The sequence below is a fragment of the Rattus norvegicus genome, chromosome 8, assembly GCF_036323735.1.
Source record: "Rattus norvegicus strain BN/NHsdMcwi chromosome 8, GRCr8, whole genome shotgun sequence".
NCBI lineage: Eukaryota > Metazoa > Chordata > Mammalia > Rodentia > Muridae > Rattus > Rattus norvegicus.
The window spans coordinates 110,577,294-110,600,069 of NC_086026.1; the positions used below are offsets into that span (position 1 = coordinate 110,577,294).

Genomic DNA, 22,776 nt, shown 5'->3' on the forward strand with positions numbered 1-22,776 from the left:
GAATTCACTGTGTAGAACATGCTGTCCTTTGAACTTACAGAGATTCACCTCCTCTGTCTTGAGTGCTGGGATTAAAGATGCGTACCACTATGTCTGTCACACATTTCCCCTCATTTTATTCTGTTTTTATGTTTTATTCCTTGTGGAAGATTTTGAATTGAATAAAACTCCTTTTAATGAACGAGCCCTTCTGCCATTGTAATTTACATTTTGATCTTATGACTCGTATATATAATTACTGGTTGAAATTACATTTGTGCCAATTCTGTTCAATAAGTTGTCTATTCTTCTGTTGTATTAGTTGTATTAGCCTCAGGGGTTTTAAGCCTACACTTTACCACCACACTTTGCCTTCTGGTAGCTTTTGGAGAGAAGACCATAAGAAGGTTGGTGCTTAACATATTGTGGGCAAGACCAAAATCCAAGACTGTGATTTGAGATAATGGAATGGAGACTGTTACAGAAATGAAGTAAGATGTTGACTCTTTCTCCAGTTATCTCAGTGTACCCTTCCCTCCAGTCTAGTGAGTTGAACCAATTTCAGTTTAAGAGATTAATATCTGAACTCCATTATATGAAACTGTATTTTAGCTTTGCTAAAATCTGTGCTTTCCTCCTCCCCCCCTTAGGGCATTTGCTTCAAGATCCTATTGCACCCACCAACTCCACCTGTCAACACTATGTCTGCAAAAGTTGTAAAGGCAAGAAAATGATGATGAAACCTTCATGTAGCTGGTGCAAAGACTATGAGCAGTTTGAGGAAAACAAGCAGTTGAGCATCCTAGTGAATTGCTACAAGAAACTGTGTGAATACATAACCCAGACGACACTGGCACGGGACATAATAGAAGCAGTGGACTGTTCTTCTGATATTTTGGCTTTGCTTAATGACGGATCATTGTTTTGTGAGGAGACAGAGAAACCTTCCGATTCATCCTTCACTCTGTGTTTGACACATTCCCCCTTACCTTCAACTTCAGAGCCCACAGCTGATCCTCAGGCTGCTTTATCGCCAATGTCCGAGAGCACCCTCAGCATTGCCATTGGCAGTTCTGTTATCAATGGTTTGCCTACCTACAATGGGCTTTCGATAGATAGATTTGGTATAAATATCCCTTCGCCTGAACATCCAAACACAATTGATGTGTGTAATACTGTTGATATAAAAACTGAGGATCTGTCTGACAGCCTGCCACCTGTCTGTGACACGGTAGCCACTGACTTATGCTCCACAGGTATTGATATCTGTAGTTTCAGTGAAGATATTAAACCTGGTGACTCTCTCTTGCTGAGTGTTGAGGAGGTACTCCGCAGCTTAGAAACTGTTTCAAATACAGAAGTTTGCTGTTCTAATTTGCAGCCAAACTTGGAAGCCACTGTATCCAATGGACCTTTTTTGCAGCTTTCTTCCCAGTCTCTTAGCCATAATGTTTTCATGTCTACCAGCCCAGCACTTCACGGGTTATCATGTACAGCAGCAACTCCGAAGGTAGCGAAGTTGAACCGAAAACGATCCAGATCGGAAAGTGACAGTGAGAAAGTTCAGCCACTTCCAATTTCTACCATTATCCGGGGCCCAACCCTGGGGGCCTCTGCCCCTGTGACTGTGAAGCGGGAAAGCAAACTCTCTCTCCAACCCATAGCCACTGTTCCCAATGGAGGCACCACACCCAAGATCAGCAAGACTGTCCTTTTATCCACAAAAAGCATGAAAAAGAGTCATGAACATGGATCCAAGAAATCTCACTCTAAGTCCAAGCCAGGTATTCTTAAAAAAGACAAAGCAGTAAAGGAAAAGATTCCTAGTCATCACTTTATGCCAGGAAGCCCCACCAAGACTGTGTACAAAAAGCCCCAGGAAAAGAAAGGCTGTAAATGTGGGCGTGCTACTCAGAATCCAAGTGTTCTTACATGCCGCGGCCAACGCTGCCCTTGCTACTCTAACCGGAAAGCCTGCTTAGACTGTATATGTCGTGGCTGCCAAAACTCCTATATGGCCAATGGGGAGAAGAAGCTGGAGGCATTTGCGGTGCCAGAAAAGGCCTTGGAGCAGACCAGGCTCACTCTGGGCATTAATGTGACTAGCATTGCTGTGCGTAATGCAAGTACCAGCACCAGTGTAATTAATGTCACAGGGTCCCCCGTAACGACATTTTTAGCTGCCAGTACACATGATGATAAAAGTTTGGATGAAGCTATAGATATGAGATTCGACTGTTAAATCAGTGGGTCTTTAAACCTACCCCTTGGTAGGAAATAGCTACAGTCTTACGGCAGCTATGGTTCTGTTGGTTTAACTTGCCGGAGCTCCTGCATATAGATCACTTGTATCAAGTGTTTTCATTGCTAAGTTATATGTGTTAGTGTCGGGGAAATAGTTTGCAGATAATGGAGGAGTAACCCTACAACTGTATGTTCTTAGTTCTTACAGAACCTCATAGTTTGAGAACAAATGCTGATGCAACTGATTTATACAAAATGAACTTTGGCAAGGAAATAACAATAACCTCATTGTTTATGGTCATGCTTTGTGCATAATCAAAGTTGATGATTAAATGTAAGGAAGTGGTATCTAGTCAGTCCATAAAGATTGTGCTAATTTTTTTGTGGAAAAGTAGCCATTAGTTTATCAGGAGACTTTGTGCTGCCTTCAGATGCCGCATTAATATTTCTCCTGTTGAAAAGCTGATGTGTCCAGCTCAACCTTTGTGCTGACATAATACCATTTCTGATCATGAAAATTGGCTACTGGAGTGTATGTAGCAGTTCTTAAATCAGCAGTATTATGAAAGAAAAATTTCCCCCTCATTAGAATGTTTAAGAAATCTGTCTTTTAAAAAGGTGAACAAATAAATTCTGTCAGACCACAAATGTTAAGCTGTTTATGCTTTAAATATTTATGAGTTCAGCCCTCTTTCTAGTTACCTGATTTACTTCTGAGAGAAAATCCTAAGTCCTTTCACTTTGAGCAATGTTCTGTTTGGTACATAAAGTGAAGAGCTGTTTTATTCTGAATATAATTGAATTTATATAGTTCATGACAGAATCTTTAAAAAATATAAAAAGAATTTAAAAATTGGGTTTTATTTAAAAGAATTTTGGAATACTGCCCCAATGTGCCCAGATTTATGCATTATCCTTATTGCCACTGACAACGTCTTCCATTTTTATTTATTTCCTATTTGCCACAGGCTTTACCTTGAATATGCTCCTTTTTTTTCTCTTTCTTTTTTTTTTTTTTGGGGGGGGGGGTGTTGTTCAAAATGAAGGCTTCTTTATCAAGGCCTTAATAAAAAAAAATGCCTTTAACGAAGCCTGTGCATTTAGGAAGGTCTGAAGCTCGGAGGGTTTTCTTTAGAATGCTCTTTTGCATGTAAAGCACACACTGTTTCAGTTTTAATGTACTTCTTCCTATTAACTTTATGGGGAAGATAAACATTCTGTTGACGGGAAGTCTAGTCAGTTGCTTGAAAGAGCACAGCCCAGGTTAAGCAAGGACTGACGAGGTGGAGAGAACCGTGTGATTTCAGAGCTGCTGCTTTGGCAGGGCTTATTTGAAGAAAAATACTGCTAGGAAGTTCCAGTTTCTGCCGCCTTCACCATCTAGTGATCGGATGTGGTGAAGTCATTTTGATTTGGCACACAGCATGTTCAGTGATGGTTACTCGCCTCATAAAGACATGGAGAAGAATCCTTTGGACACAGAGCAGATGACACCTCCTGTTTTGTAGTGTATCCTGGTGTCATTTTCTGTGGATGTGGTCAGGTAGTTGTTTTGTTGTTGTCATTGGGCTTTTTAAAAAAAAAAAAAAAAAAAAAACCAAAAAAAATTTTTTTGGTCTCTTTCGGTGGGGCGGGGGTGGGCTAAAGCCATAGGAAGAAAAATGTGATGTATGTGTCCAGTATGTACGATTTTGTTTTTGTTTTGCAAGAAGAGTTGAACTATTTTTGATAACAAGAGTAAATGGTGGAAAATGCTTCTTAGTTGTCTTGTCTTTATTTGCTTACCAAGTTTTGGAATTTTATTTAAATCTTTAAGTGATAGCAGTGTCTTATGAAACATGTATTTACCTGAAATTTGTAACAGTTTTTGTGTTGAACCATATTCCCTGCTATATAATCGTGTAACTCTGTTTTTTATTCACTAATGATCACTGCAGAAATGACTAGAAATGAGATTGTACACATGGATAATTAGGCTATATTTTGCAAATCTCCCAAACTTTCCTAATATTTTAAAATTCATGGAGTACCTTGTTGCTTCCCAAATTTGATCACTTTGTTTCTTGATGCATGGGAGGTCGGCAATATAGACAACGTGGGGAGAACTCAGTGTGTGAGGACCTTGACTGTTCTGTAACATTGCCAATGATGAATTCAGGTTGTTTTTAGCACAAGTTTCTCTTTTTTATGCTGGTATTCTCACTGCCACATTTTTGGAAACCTGTATCACACCTTAAGTCTATCAATAAATGATAGTTTTCTAATTCTATGTTGTAGAATACTGAGGAGTTTGGGATAGCATGTTTTCAATGGTCTGTTATTAGCCTGGGGAAAAGAACTTAATTACAGTGCCTTGGTTTTTTTATATTGCTTTTCTTTATGATGTGGTTGTTGACAAATGACTTAGCTGTGAATTTATTGAAGCAACTGGATTTATCCATCAGGATATGAAATTACTGAACAAGAAAAAACAAGACTGCAGTTAAATCGGTGTATCATGAATAATCTGAGTCTTTGCATTCGAGAGCTTACAATTTTTCTTTTTGGTTAGATTCACTGAGTGTATATTTTCTTTATGAAGTCCTAGGGTAAAGGTTCTGTATAACTGCTTTTTTTTTTTTTTAAATTACTGAAGAAAAGTAAAAATGTTAAATGGGAATTTTTCCTGTAGGTAACATGCTTTTAGAACATAAAGCTAAAGACTGTGTGACTTGCAGCTGATACTCTGCTGTCACTTTAGATACTCAGTGACACGCCTTTTACTATATAGACAAGGTCAGTCACCTTTGACCCTGGAGAATCCCTGTATCCCACAGGAAAACATTTCTCAAGTTGATAGATTATATTTTTAAGAGTTTTATAATCCCAAGTCTTCAAAGAGTTATTTTTGCAAAAATTCAGCTGCACTTACAGGCATAAAAATGAATTTTATCTAAAACACAAAAGTGTATAGTGAACCCAGTTCATACATATAACGACTTTATTTTGTTTGGCAACGGGAAAACAAGTCATGCACCATCTCTACTCAAACACTTTCAAAGCCAAGCAAATGATATATGAAGTAGTTTTGCTATCTTCTTTCTTCCTTTTTTCTTTAACATTTGAACAGTATAGTAACAGATAAGGTAGTTACAGGGAAATGTACAGAATTTTATAGTTTGATTACCTTGGCAATTATGCTGTGAAACCTTCCTTTCATTAAATAATTAGTTCAGTGATTCTCAACCTCTGGGTTGAACTCGAAACCCCTTTCACAGGGGCCGCATAACGGATTATCAGCTATTTACATCATGATTAATAATAGCAAAATTATAGTTATGAAGTAGTAAATAGTTTTATGGTGGGGTCACCACAATGTGAGGGACTGTATTAAAGGGTCACAGCATTAGGAGTGTTGAGAACCACTGCTTTAGATTCTTCTTCTTTTCCAAGGTCCCTGGGCTGTTGTCACAATTTGACATTTCCAGTTTGGTAGTAAGGAGTATACTTAGCTTGATCTCTACCACAGTGTCAAATACATACTAACCTAGTTCCTTGCATTCGTGTCTAAGAAAGGAACAGGGTGAAGCACTTGTTCATGATGGAAGTCTAATTCAGGTGACCCAAATTAAACCGTTCCTCCAACTGGATGGTGCTGATGGGTTTTGATCAAAGTAAAAAGCAAGGGTTTGAGTAAAGGGTGGAGGAATAAGGTAGCAGAATAAGTTATAAGCGCTGAGGTGCAGTGGTGGTGGAGTGCTTTTGTGGCATGTGGATGGTTCTAGGCTTTGGTTCCCAGCACCACAGATTAAGTACAGGTTGTACACTACCAGTGCAGCTAGTGCGGTCCAACTGGCTCGGCCCTGTGTTCTGTCGTTTGAAGGATACTGTAAAGCTGGATTTTAGATTGTGCTTTCGGGTAAGACTCAAAATACTTTACCCAGCTAATAAAATCCTTTAAACTGCCCCCCCCCATTTCCTCTTCCTGCTAAACTTGGATGGGATTGGTGGTAACATATAATTCTTTTTAAGACAAGATTTCACTGTGTAGCCCGTGCTGACCTCAAACTTTGAGCCCTCGATCCTCCTCACCCCAGTCCCTTGAGTGCTGGTGTTAGAGCAAAGTGTTATTTAGGCTACTATATATTATGCATTTTCTTGTTTCCTGCCTTAACTACCTAAATCTTGAGATTATAGGCATGCCCCACCAAACGTGTGCTTTTTTTTTTTTTTTTTTTTTTTTTTGTCAATTTAGTCACTGCTAGGCTTTAATTATCTGGGTTAACTCCTAGTTGTAATAGTTCTCAGTTTCTATAATGGTTATAAGGGAGATTAGTTGAGTCTTAGGGAACTGGAGGATCTTGGGACAGGTGGGGTTGCAGCTTGCAAATTTCTAGTATTAGTTGATATTATATGTCTAAAATTCTCATTTCTTCCATGTGTGACTTCCCATCACCCAAGGTTTACTTCACTGCTTGGCCTTTCTATTAGGAAAAGAACTAGGATGGAGAGAAAAGGAAGGCTACTCTGACCATTTAAAATTGAAACAAAAAAAGGGACAGTAGAAAGCTGCTTTGATTTTAGAAATGTCCACCCTTTTTAGTTTTTTTTTTTTTTTTCCTAAAGTATAATGGGTAACAATAAGCATGTTGTAGGGGTTAGCTGCATTGTGGCCTGTTGGAAAGTGTAGGATTCTGGATTCACCACTATAGTAAAAAAGGCTTTCTACTGTGGGTGAGAGCCACTGTTTTTCTTCCAAGGTTGATAATAATGAGGTGGATGAAATATACCTGGTATTTTCCACAGGAAGTAAGGTATACTGCTCTTTAGTTTGTGCCTTTTATTTTTGACCTAATTTAGTATTTAAGAGAGGGATGGAGTATGTATAGTGAGAAGTTTCCATGGTATGTTACATTCCTTAAGTCTTCAAGTAAGCCTTCTGCTAGAAATGAAGATAGGTCATTAACTTGTAGATTAATACATAATCTAAAAAGTGTCTGCAAATGTAAGTAGTGCCAAATTCTGTACTTGTCTTCATTTTCAGAAAAAAATTTTATGAGGTTTTTGTACAAGGTCCACAGTCAGATGCAGAGGCTGCCAGAGCTGCCAGCAGGGCTGGCAGGGCCCAGTGGTTGGTTACCTGAGAATGTAAGTGACTTAGCAGCTCGGCAGGCCATGGTGAAGTTACGTTAAGCCAGGTAAGTTGAAGGCCCCGAACTCCTCCAGTACATAAGTAGTTTCTGAGATGCTTGGCAGTGCTTTTGTTACAGGATAAAGCCAGTTCCAGAGGCCCTTTTTCAAGTTCCAGAATTTTTGACTCAAGTTTTCTGCAAGTGAAGTTTTCTTAAAGGTTCTGTAGGAGCCTGAGGTACCCCAGGGAAGCTGGCCAGTACTGAGGCAGCTTCTGCTTCTGTGCAGAGAACTGTGTGTGGCCTTATTTCCAAGAGAGCCTCCATACACCAAGGGGTGTAGAGTGCTGACTGCAGACTTTGGAAGGTGACTGATGACAGCATGGTACTTCCAAGGAAGAGCGCTGCACGTTTGCAACAAACTGGTGGGGTCTCCTGTGCTGAACTACTTAGAGCATTTTAGTTTCTAGTGCACTCGGAGGAACCAAACTCTTTACAAAGCAGTGTACAACTAGAACGTCTCTCCACACCATCCTTTCCGTGTAGATTATGGCAACTACTCTTCATCCACTGACTGGAGCTTTCCACATTTCTCTGAAAGGCTTGAAGTTAGGATTTTATTGCCCTTGTTTCCAAGTTCAGAGGGAGACACAGGCTCATCTGATTCATAGTCTTCAAATGAGCTGAAAAGACAAAGCAAAATTAGTTGATTTTAAAAAATTAGTTTATAAACACTTGGGTACACATCAGTGTAGCACCCAGAGACTTGATGATTAGCCTGAAAAGTGACCATTACCCAGCATGGATATAACTGTGCTGCTCTGTAGAGGGCACCGACCAGAGCAGAAAACTCCCTGCTTCCTAACTCAAGTCCATGTTAGGATTTGTTGAAAAGCAGAGTTCGAAGCTTTTTGAGTGTTTACACTGGTGTTTCTACAGGGAGCTTGTTATCATTCACTAGCTTTGTGTGACAGTCTCTCCTTGGCCCCTAATGACATGTTTAGATGTGTAAGTGCGTCTGTTGCAGACATCAAGTCCACTTGTGGACTCCTCTATTCTAATTCTTACTAGGATTTTAATTCCCTTTAAAGCCTACTGATAGCTTTGAAATGCCGTGTCTCCCAGGTTCAGTGTTTATCTCTTGTGACTGATGCTTGCCTGCCCTGAGGTACCAAGTTAAGTATTCTGATACTAACTTGAGCCTAGAAAAACACACAAGGTCATTGGCTGAATTATGTTCTGGGCTAACAGTGCTCGCCATCACCGGTGTAGCTGAGGAGCTTTACCTGCCAGAGAAGTGCTTTATTTTGGAGCCACATATGCAGCCCCCTGAACTGTTTGTTTCATGTGTATGAGTGCATGGCCTGCATGTACGCATGCACACCATGTGTGCGATGGCCATGGAGATCACAAGAGGGCATTGGATTCTTTGGAATTGGATTACAAATGATTGTGAGCTGCCACGTGGGTGTTGGGATCTAAAACTCCAGTTCTTCTGCAAGGGCAACAAGTGCACACCACTGAGCCATTATTCCAACAGTCCCTCCTCCAAAACCCCCAAACATAATTTAGTAGAAGGTTATAAACATTTTTTTAAAAAGTGTCTACACCTAATGTTTAGAAAAACTTCCTGTGATTCTGCTCAAGGTGATGCTTAAACTTGTTCACTGCAGAAACCCAACTACATTCCTAGTGTTTGTTTCCATTACTCCGTCCTTGAGGGTACTGCGGATGTCACGGCAGGGAGCTGTGCTGGTAAGCTTTCCTTACTAGGCGTGGAGTGGTATCAAAGTTAATTCTAACCGACAAATCAGGACTGCTTATTTCTCTCAAAGTAAGTTATTTTCCTTCCCTTGGTCTCTAACTTGTTGTGTCTAAGAGCTAGTGTCTTAATACCTTAGTGCAAGTGTGAGAAAAAGGCATATTTAAGTCAGAAGGGATAACACTAATTCAGTAAATATTTGAATTCAAATCGCTGAGCTTGAGCCAAATGCTGGATGGATGCAATAGGAATGATTGAATGACGTGAGCCAGCCTCTCCTAGCTCGATGGCCTGGTAGAGACCGCCTGGAATGGTGCCAAAGGGTTAAAATGTGGGTTCTGGAGCCAAGACAAAGTCAGATTCTAATCTGGGTCTGATCAGTCTGTGACTTGGGACATATTACCTAACTCTACATTCAAATCTTTGCCTCATGAGCTCTCACCACCAAGTGGAGGTGATGAGGGTCTTAATACACCAGACACTACTAAATGTAGCTCGTGTTTTCATAGAGAAGTACTAGGGCCTACCTCAGCATGCTTGTGACACAAACCTATTGAGGGCAAGATTATTTATAAATAAATACAACCCCCTTTCCCCAACACCGTGCCAGCCACATTCCAGCACTCTGGAGGCAGGGGCATATTTTGGTATACACTGTTGAGTTCAGGCCAGCCATGCAAGCCTACAAAAGGGTTAAAGAGCTGATTGAGTAACTGCCCTTTGGGTTAGTGCTGTGGAAACAGGCAGTATCTGGAGATACGTCTGACAACTGAGGATCCTGTGGGCATCGAGTTAGTATAGTCTAAGGACAGAACTAAACTTAGACAGTGCCAGAGGCTACCTTATGGTCATCTCGCTTAGAACTGGGTTGTAGCCTGCTCCCAGCCAGCATTGTGAGGTAGGCTGTGGACTACTCATTTGCATTCTGGGGCACTTTGTCTTTCTGATGTTTACACACCATTTCTGTATGCTTCTAACCCTCATGTTCAGCCTCAGCTGCTGGACACACGGAAAGCCCCTGTACATCTGGCTGCCTACTAGATGACTTTTCCAGGATGACAGTATACTTACAGGTCAACGCACTCTACTGCTGACCTCTTTTCTCTGTATTAGCGAGCCATGTCCTAGTAATGCCCTTTTCTTCCCTTTTTGAATCCAGCCAGTTGCTCACACCCTGTACCCTATGGGCACAGCTGTTTCTTCCTGTTTGACTAGGGAACTCTGCTTTTCTGCTTGAATGATGATGTTTTCTAGGGACTGGATTTCTTGGTTTCACTTCTGCCATGGACCCCTTGCTACTGCATATACACCCAGACATGTTTATTACAGTCTTGGGGTTTAGTGCCACTGCTTTCCAGTTACCAACATATCTGTCCTTCTGGCAAATTGGGTTCCATGTGTTTATCTGAGATGTCACTTAAAATATTCTTCATGGCAGGGTACAGAGCTATATATAGCTCAATGGATACTAGCGCTTACTGCTCTTGCAGAGGACCCAAGTTTACCCATTTTGGGTGGCTCATGGCTACCTGTACCAACACCTACAGATTTGACAGCCTCTTTGGCCCCCATAAGTACCTGTAGGTATGCATTCTCTCCTCACTGCTACCCCCACACCACACCCAGTACTTGAGCAGAAACAGGTGGGTCTACTGAGGTCTAGGCCAGTCAGGGCTACATAGGAGACCCTGTCTTGATAAAGACAATTACTTTATGAGGTATTATCTGTTGAACCGTTTTTGAATGAGCAGGGGACTCAGGATGAAAGCAGATCACAGTTCAGTATTCCCAAGCATAAAATCAGCAGCTTTCTTAAGGATACAAGAGTTATAAAGAGTCATACTCTTTCTACTTTATACTCTTGTTAGTACAAGAGTATAAAGGCAGGAGTGCTCAGAATTCTGTCAGCACTATCCCTGCTTTGAAGAACCTATCTTTCCTGAAGTTTTCACTCAAATAATGTAGTTTTTGGGGAACACTATTACGCTAGTTCTGTAAACCCTGGGGTGGAAACACTGCCTGCTCTACCTTGCAGAGCCGTTGTTGGCACACATGGTAACAAAAGACTATGTAGTTTCAGGTGTTGACTGGGAGTTGTAGTTTGTGCCAAGTTTCTGAAATTCTGATTATCTACAGAAACAAATGGCTATAATATTTCGACTCAGGGCTTGCTGTGGGAAATCTCAGACATACATGGTATAAACACAGAATACAATGTTCACTAGTTCTTGGGAACCTTTTATCATCCAGAAGTAGAAGTGTGAATTATATTTTTCCTTTTTTTTTTTTTTTTTTTTTTCTTTTTTTCGGAGCTGGGGACCGAACCCAGGGCCTTGCGCTTCCTAGGTAAGCGCTCTACCACTGAGCTAAATCCCCAGCCCCTATTTTTCCTTTCTTGAGACAGGGTCTTTCATATAGCCCATGAGACCTCACACTAACTCCGATCCTCCTACTTCTACGCTCTTAGTACTGGCATTCAGGCAGGCTACCATACACAGTTTATGCAATAATACTGGGGTTAGAAATTGGGAGCTTTGTGCATGCCACTCAAGCACTCTCCCAACTGAGCCACATCCCTAGCCTTATCTCTTAAGAAAGGTCCCACTAAATCGCCATGGCTGGCCTGAAAGAGAGAACGGACGCATAGGCTGACCTCTGACCTCACATGTGTGTCATGACATGCACATGCTTGCACACATACACATAAATGCAATAAAATTTCCTAATGTCTACCATCTCACTTTCCTGTCTCAGAAAGTTGACCTGTCTTAAGAACACTCAATAGAAAAGTGTTCAAATTGTTTCTCTTTTAAATGGGTGTTCTGTCTGCCTGTTACTATGTGTGCACAGAGGCCAGAAGAGGGTGCAAAATCCCCTGGCTCTGGAGTTTTAGATGGCGGTAAGTGGCTATGTAGGCATGAGTGGCTGGGTCCTCTGCAAGAACAAGTGCTGAGTCATCCTTCCAGCTCCTTAAACTCAAAACAATGTAACCTCCCACCCCCACTTTTAAAGATGAGGTCTCCTTCTATATTCCAGGCTCACCTCAGATGCATGGTGTGCCTGCCTCAGATGCCCAAGTCCTAGGATTACAGGGGCGTGCAACTATGTCTGCACTATAAACTACCTAAATGGACAAGTTACTGCTTTAGGAACATTCTAAAGCATTAAAGTCGATTTTTGAGTGCTAGTAACATTGTTACTGCAAATAGTTATCTCTATTGCTTGACCAAAGGTGTTTTAAGTGTGAGTGTGTGTGTGTGTGTGTGTGTGTGTGAGTGTGTGTGTGTGTGTGTGTGTGTGTGCCTTACCCACTGGCTCATCTTGGTGCTCCCTACACCTGCACATTAAAAATATTTAATTTAGATGTGTAGCTGTCTGGGTGCCCATGCCTGTGCATGTGAAAACCAAAAAGGGTGTTGGTGTTCTCTTCTGTTATGTTCTACATCTTTCTGTGAGACACTTTCTTCCTGAAACTGAGGCTCCGTTTCCTCAGCTAGGCTGGAAGCCAGCACCCACTTCAGAGCTCAGGTTACAGGCACTTTTGGGAACACTTGTCTTACTATGTGGGTGCAGGGATTCTAGCTTTTTGTTGTGTAAACCATAAGGATGCTAATTATAAATAATGGTATAACCTTTCCTTATTTTAGGGACTCTGGTCTTTCTGGGTTCATTCCTGAGCTGAATTTATGCTGGTCTTTGTTGTGATAGTCTGTCAGCTGGCCATGCTTGTCTTGCCTTGTCTGCAGCCTCATGCCTAGAGTCATTTATGGGCTGTGACCAAACCAAGAGGTAGATCGTGACAAAAGGAAGCCCACGACTTGTTAGGAGTGTAAGAACTTTAAGTGCTTTTGGAAGGTTTTCTGTTCCGGGATTGGTAAGGACATGTTTGTGGTGGGATTGGGAGGAACACTGTTGCTCTCTGTCTGTGCTGTATGGTAAATATTTGCTGAGGCACTTCCGTAACAGTCTGTCAGGTGATAACAGTTACAAGACAGAAAAATGGTTGTTTGCCTTAGAGAAGCCACAGTTCAGTGCTAAGATGAGTAAGTCCATCTGTTTCCACTCACAGGCCAGGCTCTGTTAGACATATTACACAGACCGCCTCACAATCCACTGTTACACAAACAGACAGCTACTGTATCAATGATGCCATGGCCTATGCTCTAGGAATGAAGCAAACAGCCTGGGTGATGAATGCTACTTACAGCTGACTAAACTCTACTGGAAGAGGCTGGGGAAATATGGCCATGGTCATAGAAGCTGTAGAAGAAAAAAGCCACTGCTTTTTATTACAGAGAACTAGGCTCACAGACTTTTTATATACATTGTCTTTTTTGTTTGTTTGTTTTGTGTTTGGTGTTTCAAGACAGGGTTTTCTCAGTGTAGTCCTGGCTGTCCTGGAAGCTACTCTGTAGACCAAGCTGGGATTAAACTCAGAGATCTGCCTGTATCTGCCTCTTGAGTGCCAACACCGCCTGGCTACACATTGTCTTCTTTAAATCTTAGAATAGCTTGGTGTTGCAGAGGCTTCATTGTGGAGGGGTACTGTGGCTTAGAAACCTGGGATCACACTAGCGGGACAAGGATTTGAGCTTAGCCTAACTGCTAATTGCATGTGTGTGCTGTACATCCAGCTTTACCAAGAGTAGTCCTAGCTACTGTCTCCAACATGGAACATATCTCCGATTCTCACAAAAGCTCTGCAAGGCGGCACCAAGAGCTTCTGAAACTGAGCTGGTGGGGTCAGGTAACCTGTGCATCTGGTGACTGGGCCAGTGCTGAGTGTCTCCTAAGCCTCTTAACATTCTTCCTTTTTCTAATATGGATCTGGCAATTTCTGTGTGACATTTATTCACCCTGACTTATCTGTTTTTCATGAGGTGAAGCTCTAGGTTATAGCCTTTGGATTTTTAGGCACAGACCCATGTTTTGGACCAGTCAGTCAGTTGTTAATCCTGTGTGACAGGCCTTCCTTTTCCTTTGCTGACATTCTAGCACTTGCTGTACAGGCTGCTGTCTTCCCTTCCCTAGAGACCTCAGCACCCACATGTGTTCTCTGTAGGCCTTATCTTCCACCACAGGAGATGAGAGGTCTGTGACAAGAGTGTCTCATATGTACTGGTTGAATTTCACTACAGCTGGTGACTGTACTGCTTCTTGTAACCCTTTACCTGTGTCCCTGCCTCTTCTTCCCTCACCTGTGTCCCTGCCTCCTCTTCCCTCACCTGCACCCCTGCCTCCTCTTCCCTCACCTTCGCCCCTGCCTCCCCTTCATTCCAAGCACACTGGTACCCCTCTTAGTACTACAACAATTCAAAAAAGAATTTTTTTTTTGCTTGATCCAATTGTATTTCATCTCTAACTGATATTAAGTTTCTCTTATGTTTACTCAAACATATTAGGCATTTAGACCTGATATCCTCTCACCCCCTTTCTTTAAAGCAGGTTTAAAAATCGGGGGTGGGAGGAATGCTAAAAAATGGGTTGGAGAGATGGCTCAGAGGTTAACAATGCTTACTGCATTACTTATTAGAGGACCAGAGTTTGGATCTCAGCACCCACACTGGGTGGCTCGCCACATACACCTGTTAATTTCAGCTCCAAGGATACACGCACACACACTCTCTCTCTCTCTCTCTCACACACACACACACACACACACACACAGAGAGAGAGAGAGAGAGAGAGAGAGAGAGAGAGAGAGAGAGAGAGAGAGAATGAATATAAGAGAATAAGAATGAATAAGTCAGGCTTGGCGGTGCATACTGTTAATACCAGCACTTGAGAAGCAGAAACAGGTGGATCTTTGAGTTCAAGGTCAGCCTGGTCTAAATAGCCAGTTCCAGGCCAGCCAGAACTGCCTGGCATGAGTGCACAGAAGTGAATGCCGGTCTTCTGCAGGAGCGGTATGTGCTCTGGTCACTGTAGTGATTTTCTTCTCTTATTTTCTGGGGATTAACTGCTATAACAACTGTTTATTGTTTGTGTGTAGTTAAGAGGTGCTGGTTTGAAAGAGAACTGTCTCCCAGAGGCTCACACATTGAACTCTTGGACTGCATGCCTCCCTGCTATGACAGAGTCTTAGATCTCTGTAACCGTAAGGCAAATTAAACTCCCTTTTTTAGGAGTTGTTCTGGTCATGATGTTTTATCACAGCAACAGGAAACTGTTATATTTTTATTTCATTACAGTTTCCTTTTTGGGGAGTGGAGGGCTGCTGGGGACTAATCTCAGGGCTTTGCACATGATACACCACTGAGCTTCCCCCTCAGCCCACAATAGCTTAAAGTAGTTCACTGTTCACTGTATGTAGGTCCCATTTACTTTCATGATTTGTTCTCTGTAAGAAGTAAATTTTTGTGTAAATGAACTCCAAATATGTGTTATTTAAACCTCACACTTTGAAAAGATCCAGAATTCTGAATTCAAAGTTTTCTTTTAAAAATGATTTATTTATTTTTGTTTGTTTTGCTTATATCTAAGTGTACTACTGTGTATAATGCCCTTGGAGGCCAGAAAAACACATTGGTTCCACTGGGATTACAGACAGTTGTGAACTCCACGTCAGTGCTGGGAGCTGAACCTGGCTCATCTGAAGGAAGAGCGAGTGCTCTTTCCACTGCTGTGAGCCGTCTCTCCAGTGCCGGACCCTACTGTCAGCACCTGAAAGGGATTCATGACGCTAGGCTTGACTGTCAGCTTGAAGGAACACACGTCTCTAGGCATGGAGGGAGATGCATGCATGCATGTATGTATGTACGTATGTATGCATGTGGCTAGCTGAGCAGCAGCAGTCATTTCTGCTTCCTGGCTAGGGACTCAGGGTTATGGCTGCCTTTGGCTTCTGCTGCCATGATGGACGAAAGCACTTGGAGCTATGAGCCAAAATAAACCCTTCATTCCGTAAGTTGTTTTTGTAAGGTATTTGATCACAGAATGGAGGAAAATAATTAAAACAATATTGCTTAATTTCTTTTTGCATTCACTTTGTGGGCAATGTATTTTTCTTACTAAAGATTTTCAGTTTTTTTTTATTATTTTGTGTGGTAAATTTATGCTCATGTAGGGGCTGACAAACTGTATAAGCCAACTCTGTCTTCATACCTGTTTTGGTATAACCCATGAGCTAAGAGTACTTTTACCTTTTTTAATTTTGAAGAAAAGTCACAGGAATATTTTATGATATGAAACACTATGCAGTTAGTGCTTCTGACTTTATTTTTAAGGATTTATTTATTTATTACATATAAGTACACTGTAGCTGTCTTCAGACAGACCAGAAGAGGGCATCAGATCCCATTACAGATGGTTGTGAGCCACCATGTGGTTGCTGAGATTTGAACTCAGAACCTCTGGAAGAGCAGTCTCTTAACCACTGAACTGTCTCTCACCCCCAGTTTATTTTAAAGTTCTATTGGAATACAATGACACACATTTGCTTATATATTATATGCATCTGCCACGTAGTTGTAACAGAATCTACAAGATCTGACACTTGTAACCAGGACAGAGAAAAAAATGCTGATTCTTGCTCCTATGTATCCTTTATTTACTTCACTGGCTAAAATTCTAGAAATTATTTCTGTTGTTTTCCACAGGTGTTTTTAAACCCTAGCATTTCAATAAAAATAACAAATAATGTTTTCAGCCACGCTCATTCCATTCAGTGCCATGCTGCACTTTTTATTAAAAACATGGACTTTCTGGGTCTGAGATGGTTCAGTGGTAAGCGCCACCTACTTTCAAGCCTTCCAGCCTGGGTGTAATCTGAGGATCCTACAAGGTGCCAAGAATTATATCTAAAAGTTGATCTTTGATCTCCAGATGTGCACCAGAGCATAGGGACCATTATAGTTATGTGTGCTCCCACAGTAAAACAAAAACAAAAAAAAACCAACTACAGAATAGGAACTGTTAAAAACCAAAAACCAAAACAAAAAACCAACAATAAAAGAACTTCCCCATTTCTAAGACACTAACTATACTTCTTAAGGGTACATTTTTTTCATTCTTCTGAACACTCATTTTGATGCCTTGTTCTGATCTCTGTATTAACTTCTGTCCACAGTGAATGTCCTCATATTGTATTTTGTTGGTATTTTTCAACTGTCTGGTGTGTGTTTGTTTTTCTTTGTAGTTGGGAACAAACTGCTGTCTCTGCCTGACTGGTTGCCTAGGAAGGGGAAGAGGGTTGAAAAGGTGGTTGATCTGTCTGTGCTCCTAAGTGTCTGGGTGGCTGTTTTTTCTCTTCCATGTTCCCATAGTCTTCACTTTCGTTTTTCTTTTAGGGATAGCATGGCATATATATAGTTTGACCTCTATGAACGCTGCTTCTCGCGTCCCCCTTGTTTCTAGGTTCTAGTCAATTGAGGTAGGGAATCACTAAAATCTGCTCCCTTTTCTGTAACAATTATCCCTTTGTATTCTGTTACAAAGAGCTATCTGCTCCTTCCTTCTCATCCTGTTTGCTCACCTTCTTTTAGTGTCCACCTAAAGCTTCTCTTCTTTTAGGTGGTTCTGTTTTTTGTTTTATGTTTAATTATCATCTTCCATTGCTAGAGTCTTGCTATGTGTTCCGGCTGTCCGCAATTCATGATTACGGCTTGGTCTCTTGGGTGCTGGGGTCCAGGGATAAGCCACCACCAGCTGGGACTCTTCCTCACGGGGTGAGGGAGCTGAAGACTGCAGGATGCATCCAGTCCCCTCTCAATCAGAAGCTAGTCTGTCCTGTTATTTTTTGGATGTTCTGTTTGTATCCTAATATGTATTCTGTTAATGCCCTATGAACAAAATTCAGGAAGTTTTTTTTTTTAAATTAGGAACTACTTTACAGTGTCTATAAATAATAGTATTCATTCCCCACTTCTGATTTTTTTTTTGTCTCTAGAGTCTAATAATATCATGACAGCTTTATAAAAAGTGCTTTTAAATTATTAAAATGTTTTGGTGGTAGTCATTATTCCATAACTGAATCATTTTAATAACAAACTCTAGCCTTTTTCATTCACTGTTCCAAAAACATTTGCTTTGATTATGACATCATTAGTTTATGCTGCATGGTCTATGCTGTTGTGTGTATGTTTGTAACTGAATGAAACTATTTTGAGTTTGGCTTTACTATTCTGGGTGTTTAACATTAGCTCTCCTTCTAGTTGTCTTGGAAGCTTTGTAGGGTGTTTGCTAAGATGTGCTAATAAAACTTACATATGTATTTTCTGTGTCTTCTTTCAATTGTTACTGCTGAGATTTATACAAAATTTCTCTCTTTATCCTAATTTTCCTTACAGTATGTTTTCCATCAGATTGTATTTTATTTTCTATCTTTTTAGTTCAGTGGTTCTCAACCTTCCTAATGCTGTGATCCCTAAACAGAGTTCTTCATGTTGTGGGGATCCCAACCATAAAATTATTTTCATTGTTACTTTATAATTTTATTACTGTTATGTATTGTAATGTAAATATCTGTACTTTTCAATGGGTCGTAGGTGACCCTGTGTGAAAAAGGTCATTCAACCACCAAAGGAGTTTTGCCCCATAGTTTGAGAACCTCTGTTGTATTTGGTTAGGCTTATTTTTATATTTAAAGTGATTTAATTCTTATTATTTATTATTTGGGACACTGCTGTAAGGCAACTGGGGCAAGGCTTATTTACACCTCCCTCCCTTGTCTTGTGACGTGTTTTTAATTAAAAATTTTACCAGGGCTACACAGAGAAACCTTGTCTCAAAAATTTTTTTAAAAATTATTTTGTATGTATGGGTGTTAACTTTGTATATGTTTGTGTACTCCATGTATGCAGGGTCCTTGGAAGGCCAGAAGAGGGCATTGGCTCCCCTGAAATTGGTGTTACATACAGCAGTGAGCAACACGTCAGTGCTCAGGACAGAGCCCTGGTAACTTGTGTTTTTAAAAAGTGGAAAACAGGGAGAGTGATTTTATCTTGAGATTTGTTTTCGCTATCCTTGGCTTTTGTTTTTCCATATGAAGTTGAGAATTGCTCTTTCCATGTCTGTGAAGAATTGTATTGGAATTTTCATGGGAATTGCATTGAGTGTGTAGATGCTTTTGTGTAAGATGTGTAAGATGAGTGTGTAAGATGGCCGATTTTTTTTTTTTGTTCGGAGCTGGGCACCGAACCCAGGGCCTTGCGCTTCCTAGGCAAACGCTCTACCACTGAGCTAAATCCTCAACCCCAAGATGGCCGATTTTACTATGCTAATCCTACCAATTCATGAACGAGGGAGATCTTTTCCTCTTCTGAGGTCTTCCCTTTCTTTCTTCAGAGACTTGAAGTTCTTGTCATATAGATCTTTCCCTTGCTTGGTTAGAGTTACAGCAAGATATTTTATATTATTTGTGGCTATTGTGAAGGGTGTTGTTTCCCTAATTTATTTTTCAGCCTGTTTATCATTTATATAAAGGCTACTGATTTGTTAATCTTATATCCAGCCACTTTGCTGAAGTTGTTTATTATCTGTAGGAGCTCTCTGGTAGAATTTTTGGGGTCGCTTAATGTATCTGCAAATAGTGATACCTTGACTTCTTCCTTTCCGGTTCTCTTTCTTTTTGGGGTCTTTGTGTGATTTAGGTATCAGAGTAACTGAGGTTTCATAGAATGAATTGAGTAGTGTTCCTTCTGTTTCTATTTTGTGGAATAGTTTGAGGAGTACTGTACTAGCACTCTTTTGAAGGTCTGGTAGAATTCTGCTCTAAAACCATCTGACCCTGGGCTTTGGCTGCTTCTGGTTCCTTAGGGGTTGTGGGACTGTTAGATAGTTTACCTGCTCTTGATTTAACTTTGACATGTGATATCTGTCTAGAAAATCATCCATTTCATCTAGATTTTCCAGTTTTGTCCAGTATAGCTTTTGTAATAATACCTGATGATTTTTTGAATTTCCTCAGTTTCTGTTGTTAGGTCTCCCTTTTCATGTCTGATTTTGTTAATTTGGATACTATCTCTGCGATCTTTAGGTAGTTTGGTTATGGGTTTTTCTATCTTGTTGATTTTCTCAAAGAATCAGTTCTTGGTTTTGTTGATTCTTTTTATCTTTCTAATTGGTTGATTTCAACCCTGAGTTTGAACTATTTCTACCTCTGGAGGAATCATCATCCATGACCTCAAGCTGTAATATAGAGCAATAGTAAAAACTACATGGTATTGGTACAGAGACAGACAGGTCAATCAGTGGAATAGAATTGGAGACCAAGAAGTAAACTCACACACTATGGACACTTGGTCTTTGACAAAGAAGCCAAAATCATCTAGTGGAAAAAAGGAAGCATCTTCAAGAAATGATGCAGGTCTAACTGGCAGTTTGTATGTGGAAAAATACAAATTGATCCATATTTATGACCTTGTACAAAGATCAAGTCCACGTGGACCAAGGACCTCTACATAAAACTAGATACACTGAATCTAATAGAAGAGAAAGTGGTAAAGCTCCCTGAACACACCAGTACAGGGGGAATTTCCTCAACAGAACACCAGTGGCTCAGGCTCTAATCAACAATTGACAAATGGGACCTCATGAATCTGAAAAGTTTCTGTAAGGCAAAGGAAACCAATATATTGGGAGAAGACCGTCACTAACCATACTTCTGATAGAGGGCTAATATCCAAAATATATAAAGTACTCAAGAAGTCAGACTCCAAGAAACCAAATACCCCAACTAACAAATGAGGTACAGAGCTAAACAGAGAGATCTCGGCACAGAAATCTCAAATGGCCAAGAAGCACTTAAATGTTTATCATCCTTATTCATCAGGGAAATGCAAATCAAAATGACCCTGAGATTCTACCTCAGACCAGTCAGAATGGCTAAGATCAAAAACTCAGATGACAGCAGATGCTGGCAAGGACGTGGAGAAAGAGGAACACTCCTCCATTGCTGGTGGGATTGCAAACTGGAATTTTGCAATCTGGTGGGTTCTCAGAAAATTCAAAATAGTTCTACCTGATGACCAGCGATACCACTACTGGGCATATACCCAAAAGATGCCCCAACATATAACAAGGACACGTGCTCCACTATGTTCATAGCAGCCTTAATTGTAATAGCCAGAAGCTGGAAAGAACCCAGATGTCCCTCAACCGAAGAATGGATACAGAAAATGTGGTTCATTTACACAAAGGAATACTATTCAGCTATTAAAAATGAGAATATCATGAATTTTGCAGGCTTAAGGATGAACTAGAAAATATCATCGTGAGCAAGGTAACCCAGACCCAAGAGGACATGCATGGTGTACTCACTGATAAGTGGATATTACCCAAAAAGTACAGAATACTCATGATACAACACACAGACCATATGAAGTTTAACAAGAAGGAAGGCACAAGTGTGGATGCTTCAATTCCACTTAGAAGAGGGAACAAAATAATCACAGGAGGCAGAAGGAGGGAGGAAAGCAGGTAGGAGACCAGAGGTGCAGGGGAAAAGGGGGCAGGATCAGGTATGGGAGGAGCTAGAGAAGCCCAGAGGGCCAGGAGAATGAATGGAAATGTGCAGCACTGTGGGGTAAGGGGTGTGGGAACCTCTAGAAAGTCCCAGATACCTGGGATGTGAGAGGCTTCCAACTCAATGGTGGTGTGAGCTTAGCCAAATTGCCCCACAGTGGGGACGGAGCCTGAAGAGACTTCCTCCAGTGGACAGACATGGCTCATGGTTGAGGGATGAAGCTAGCCACATATCCTCAACATTTTTGACACGGGGGGGAGGGGGAATTGTTCCTGTCTAAAGGAAAGGCAGGGACAAAAAAGGACAGAAGACTGAAGGAAAGGCCATCAAATGACCCGCCCAACTTGGGATCCATTTTATGCGCAGGCATCAAGCCCTGACACTATTACTGATGCCATGTTGTGCTTGCAGACAGGAGCTGCCTCTGAGAGATACTGTTACTTACAGCCAACTACTGCACTGAGGTTGAGTTAGGGGAAGAATTGAAGGAGCTGAAGGCGATTGCAACCTCCTGGGAAGAACATGAGTATAACTCACCTGGACTCCCTCAGAGCTCCTGGAAACTAAGCCACCAACTAAAGGTCAAGCATGGGCTGGTCAGTGGTCACAGGCACATTTGTAGCAAAGCACTGCCTTGTCTGACCTCAGTGGGATTGGCTGCCCTTAATCCTGTAGAAACTTGATACCACAGGGAAGGGGATGCTGGTGGGTGGGAGCTGGGGGTGGGTGGGTGCGGATACACATCTCAGAAGCAAAGGGGAGGGGAGATGGGGTGAAGAACTCAAGGAGGAGGGATCGAGAAGGGAGGACAACATTTGGAATGTAAATAAATAATTTTTTAAAATAGTGGAAAACAAACAAAACTACCCCACAGAAGAGGCCAATCAGACCTTTAATCATTGCTGCATTCCAGTCAGGTGACAACCCACAACTGTCATCAGTTATTATTAGCATCCCCTGGATATATTTGGCTTCTGACCTTGCCTACTCAGGCCATCTTTTATTAAAAAAGAACTTCATATATGAAACCTTAGTTTTTTGGCTAAATAAATAAAAATCTCCAGATTTAAAAAGATCCTGAAGACACAGTGGTCTAGGTATAGTGACATATTCTCATCCCGGTGCTGGAGTGGCTCAGGGTGGAAGACCGCAAGACCAAGGTCGGTCTCTGCCCTTGACAGTGGGGTTAGGGGTGCGGAGGGGGGGGTGGGACCTTAGGG

At 41.2% G+C, this 22,776-nt stretch overlaps 2 protein-coding genes across 13 annotated transcripts in view; one reads left to right on the top strand and one right to left on the bottom strand.

Moving 5' to 3' along the window:
• The window catches only part of Msl2 (MSL complex subunit 2), an 86,518-nt gene that overhangs the window by 21,715 nt on the left and 42,027 nt on the right, over positions 1-22,776 (top strand). For 7 of the 10 annotated variants that reach the window (XM_063265600.1, XM_063265601.1, XM_063265603.1 and 4 more), the window contains exon 2: positions 630-22,137. In XM_063265600.1, the coding sequence (XP_063121670.1) occupies positions 630-2,221 (1,592 nt within the window). In that variant the 3' untranslated portion in view covers positions 2,222-22,137. Of the gene's footprint in view, positions 1-629; positions 22,138-22,776 lie in introns of those variants that run through there. The other 3 variants (XM_039082584.2, XM_039082585.2, NM_001401885.1) reach the window with 2 other exon arrangements.
• Positions 5,186-22,776, bottom strand: part of Ppp2r3a (protein phosphatase 2, regulatory subunit B'', alpha) — a 138,038-nt gene continuing 120,447 nt past the window's right edge. For 2 of the 3 annotated variants that reach the window (XM_006243633.5, XM_006243634.5), the window contains one exon: positions 5,186-8,014. In XM_006243633.5, coding sequence (XP_006243695.1) covers positions 7,888-8,014 — 127 coding nt within the window. In that variant the 3' untranslated portion in view covers positions 5,186-7,887. The remainder of the gene's footprint in view (positions 8,015-22,776) is intronic. The other variant, NM_001012202.2, reaches the window with a different exon arrangement.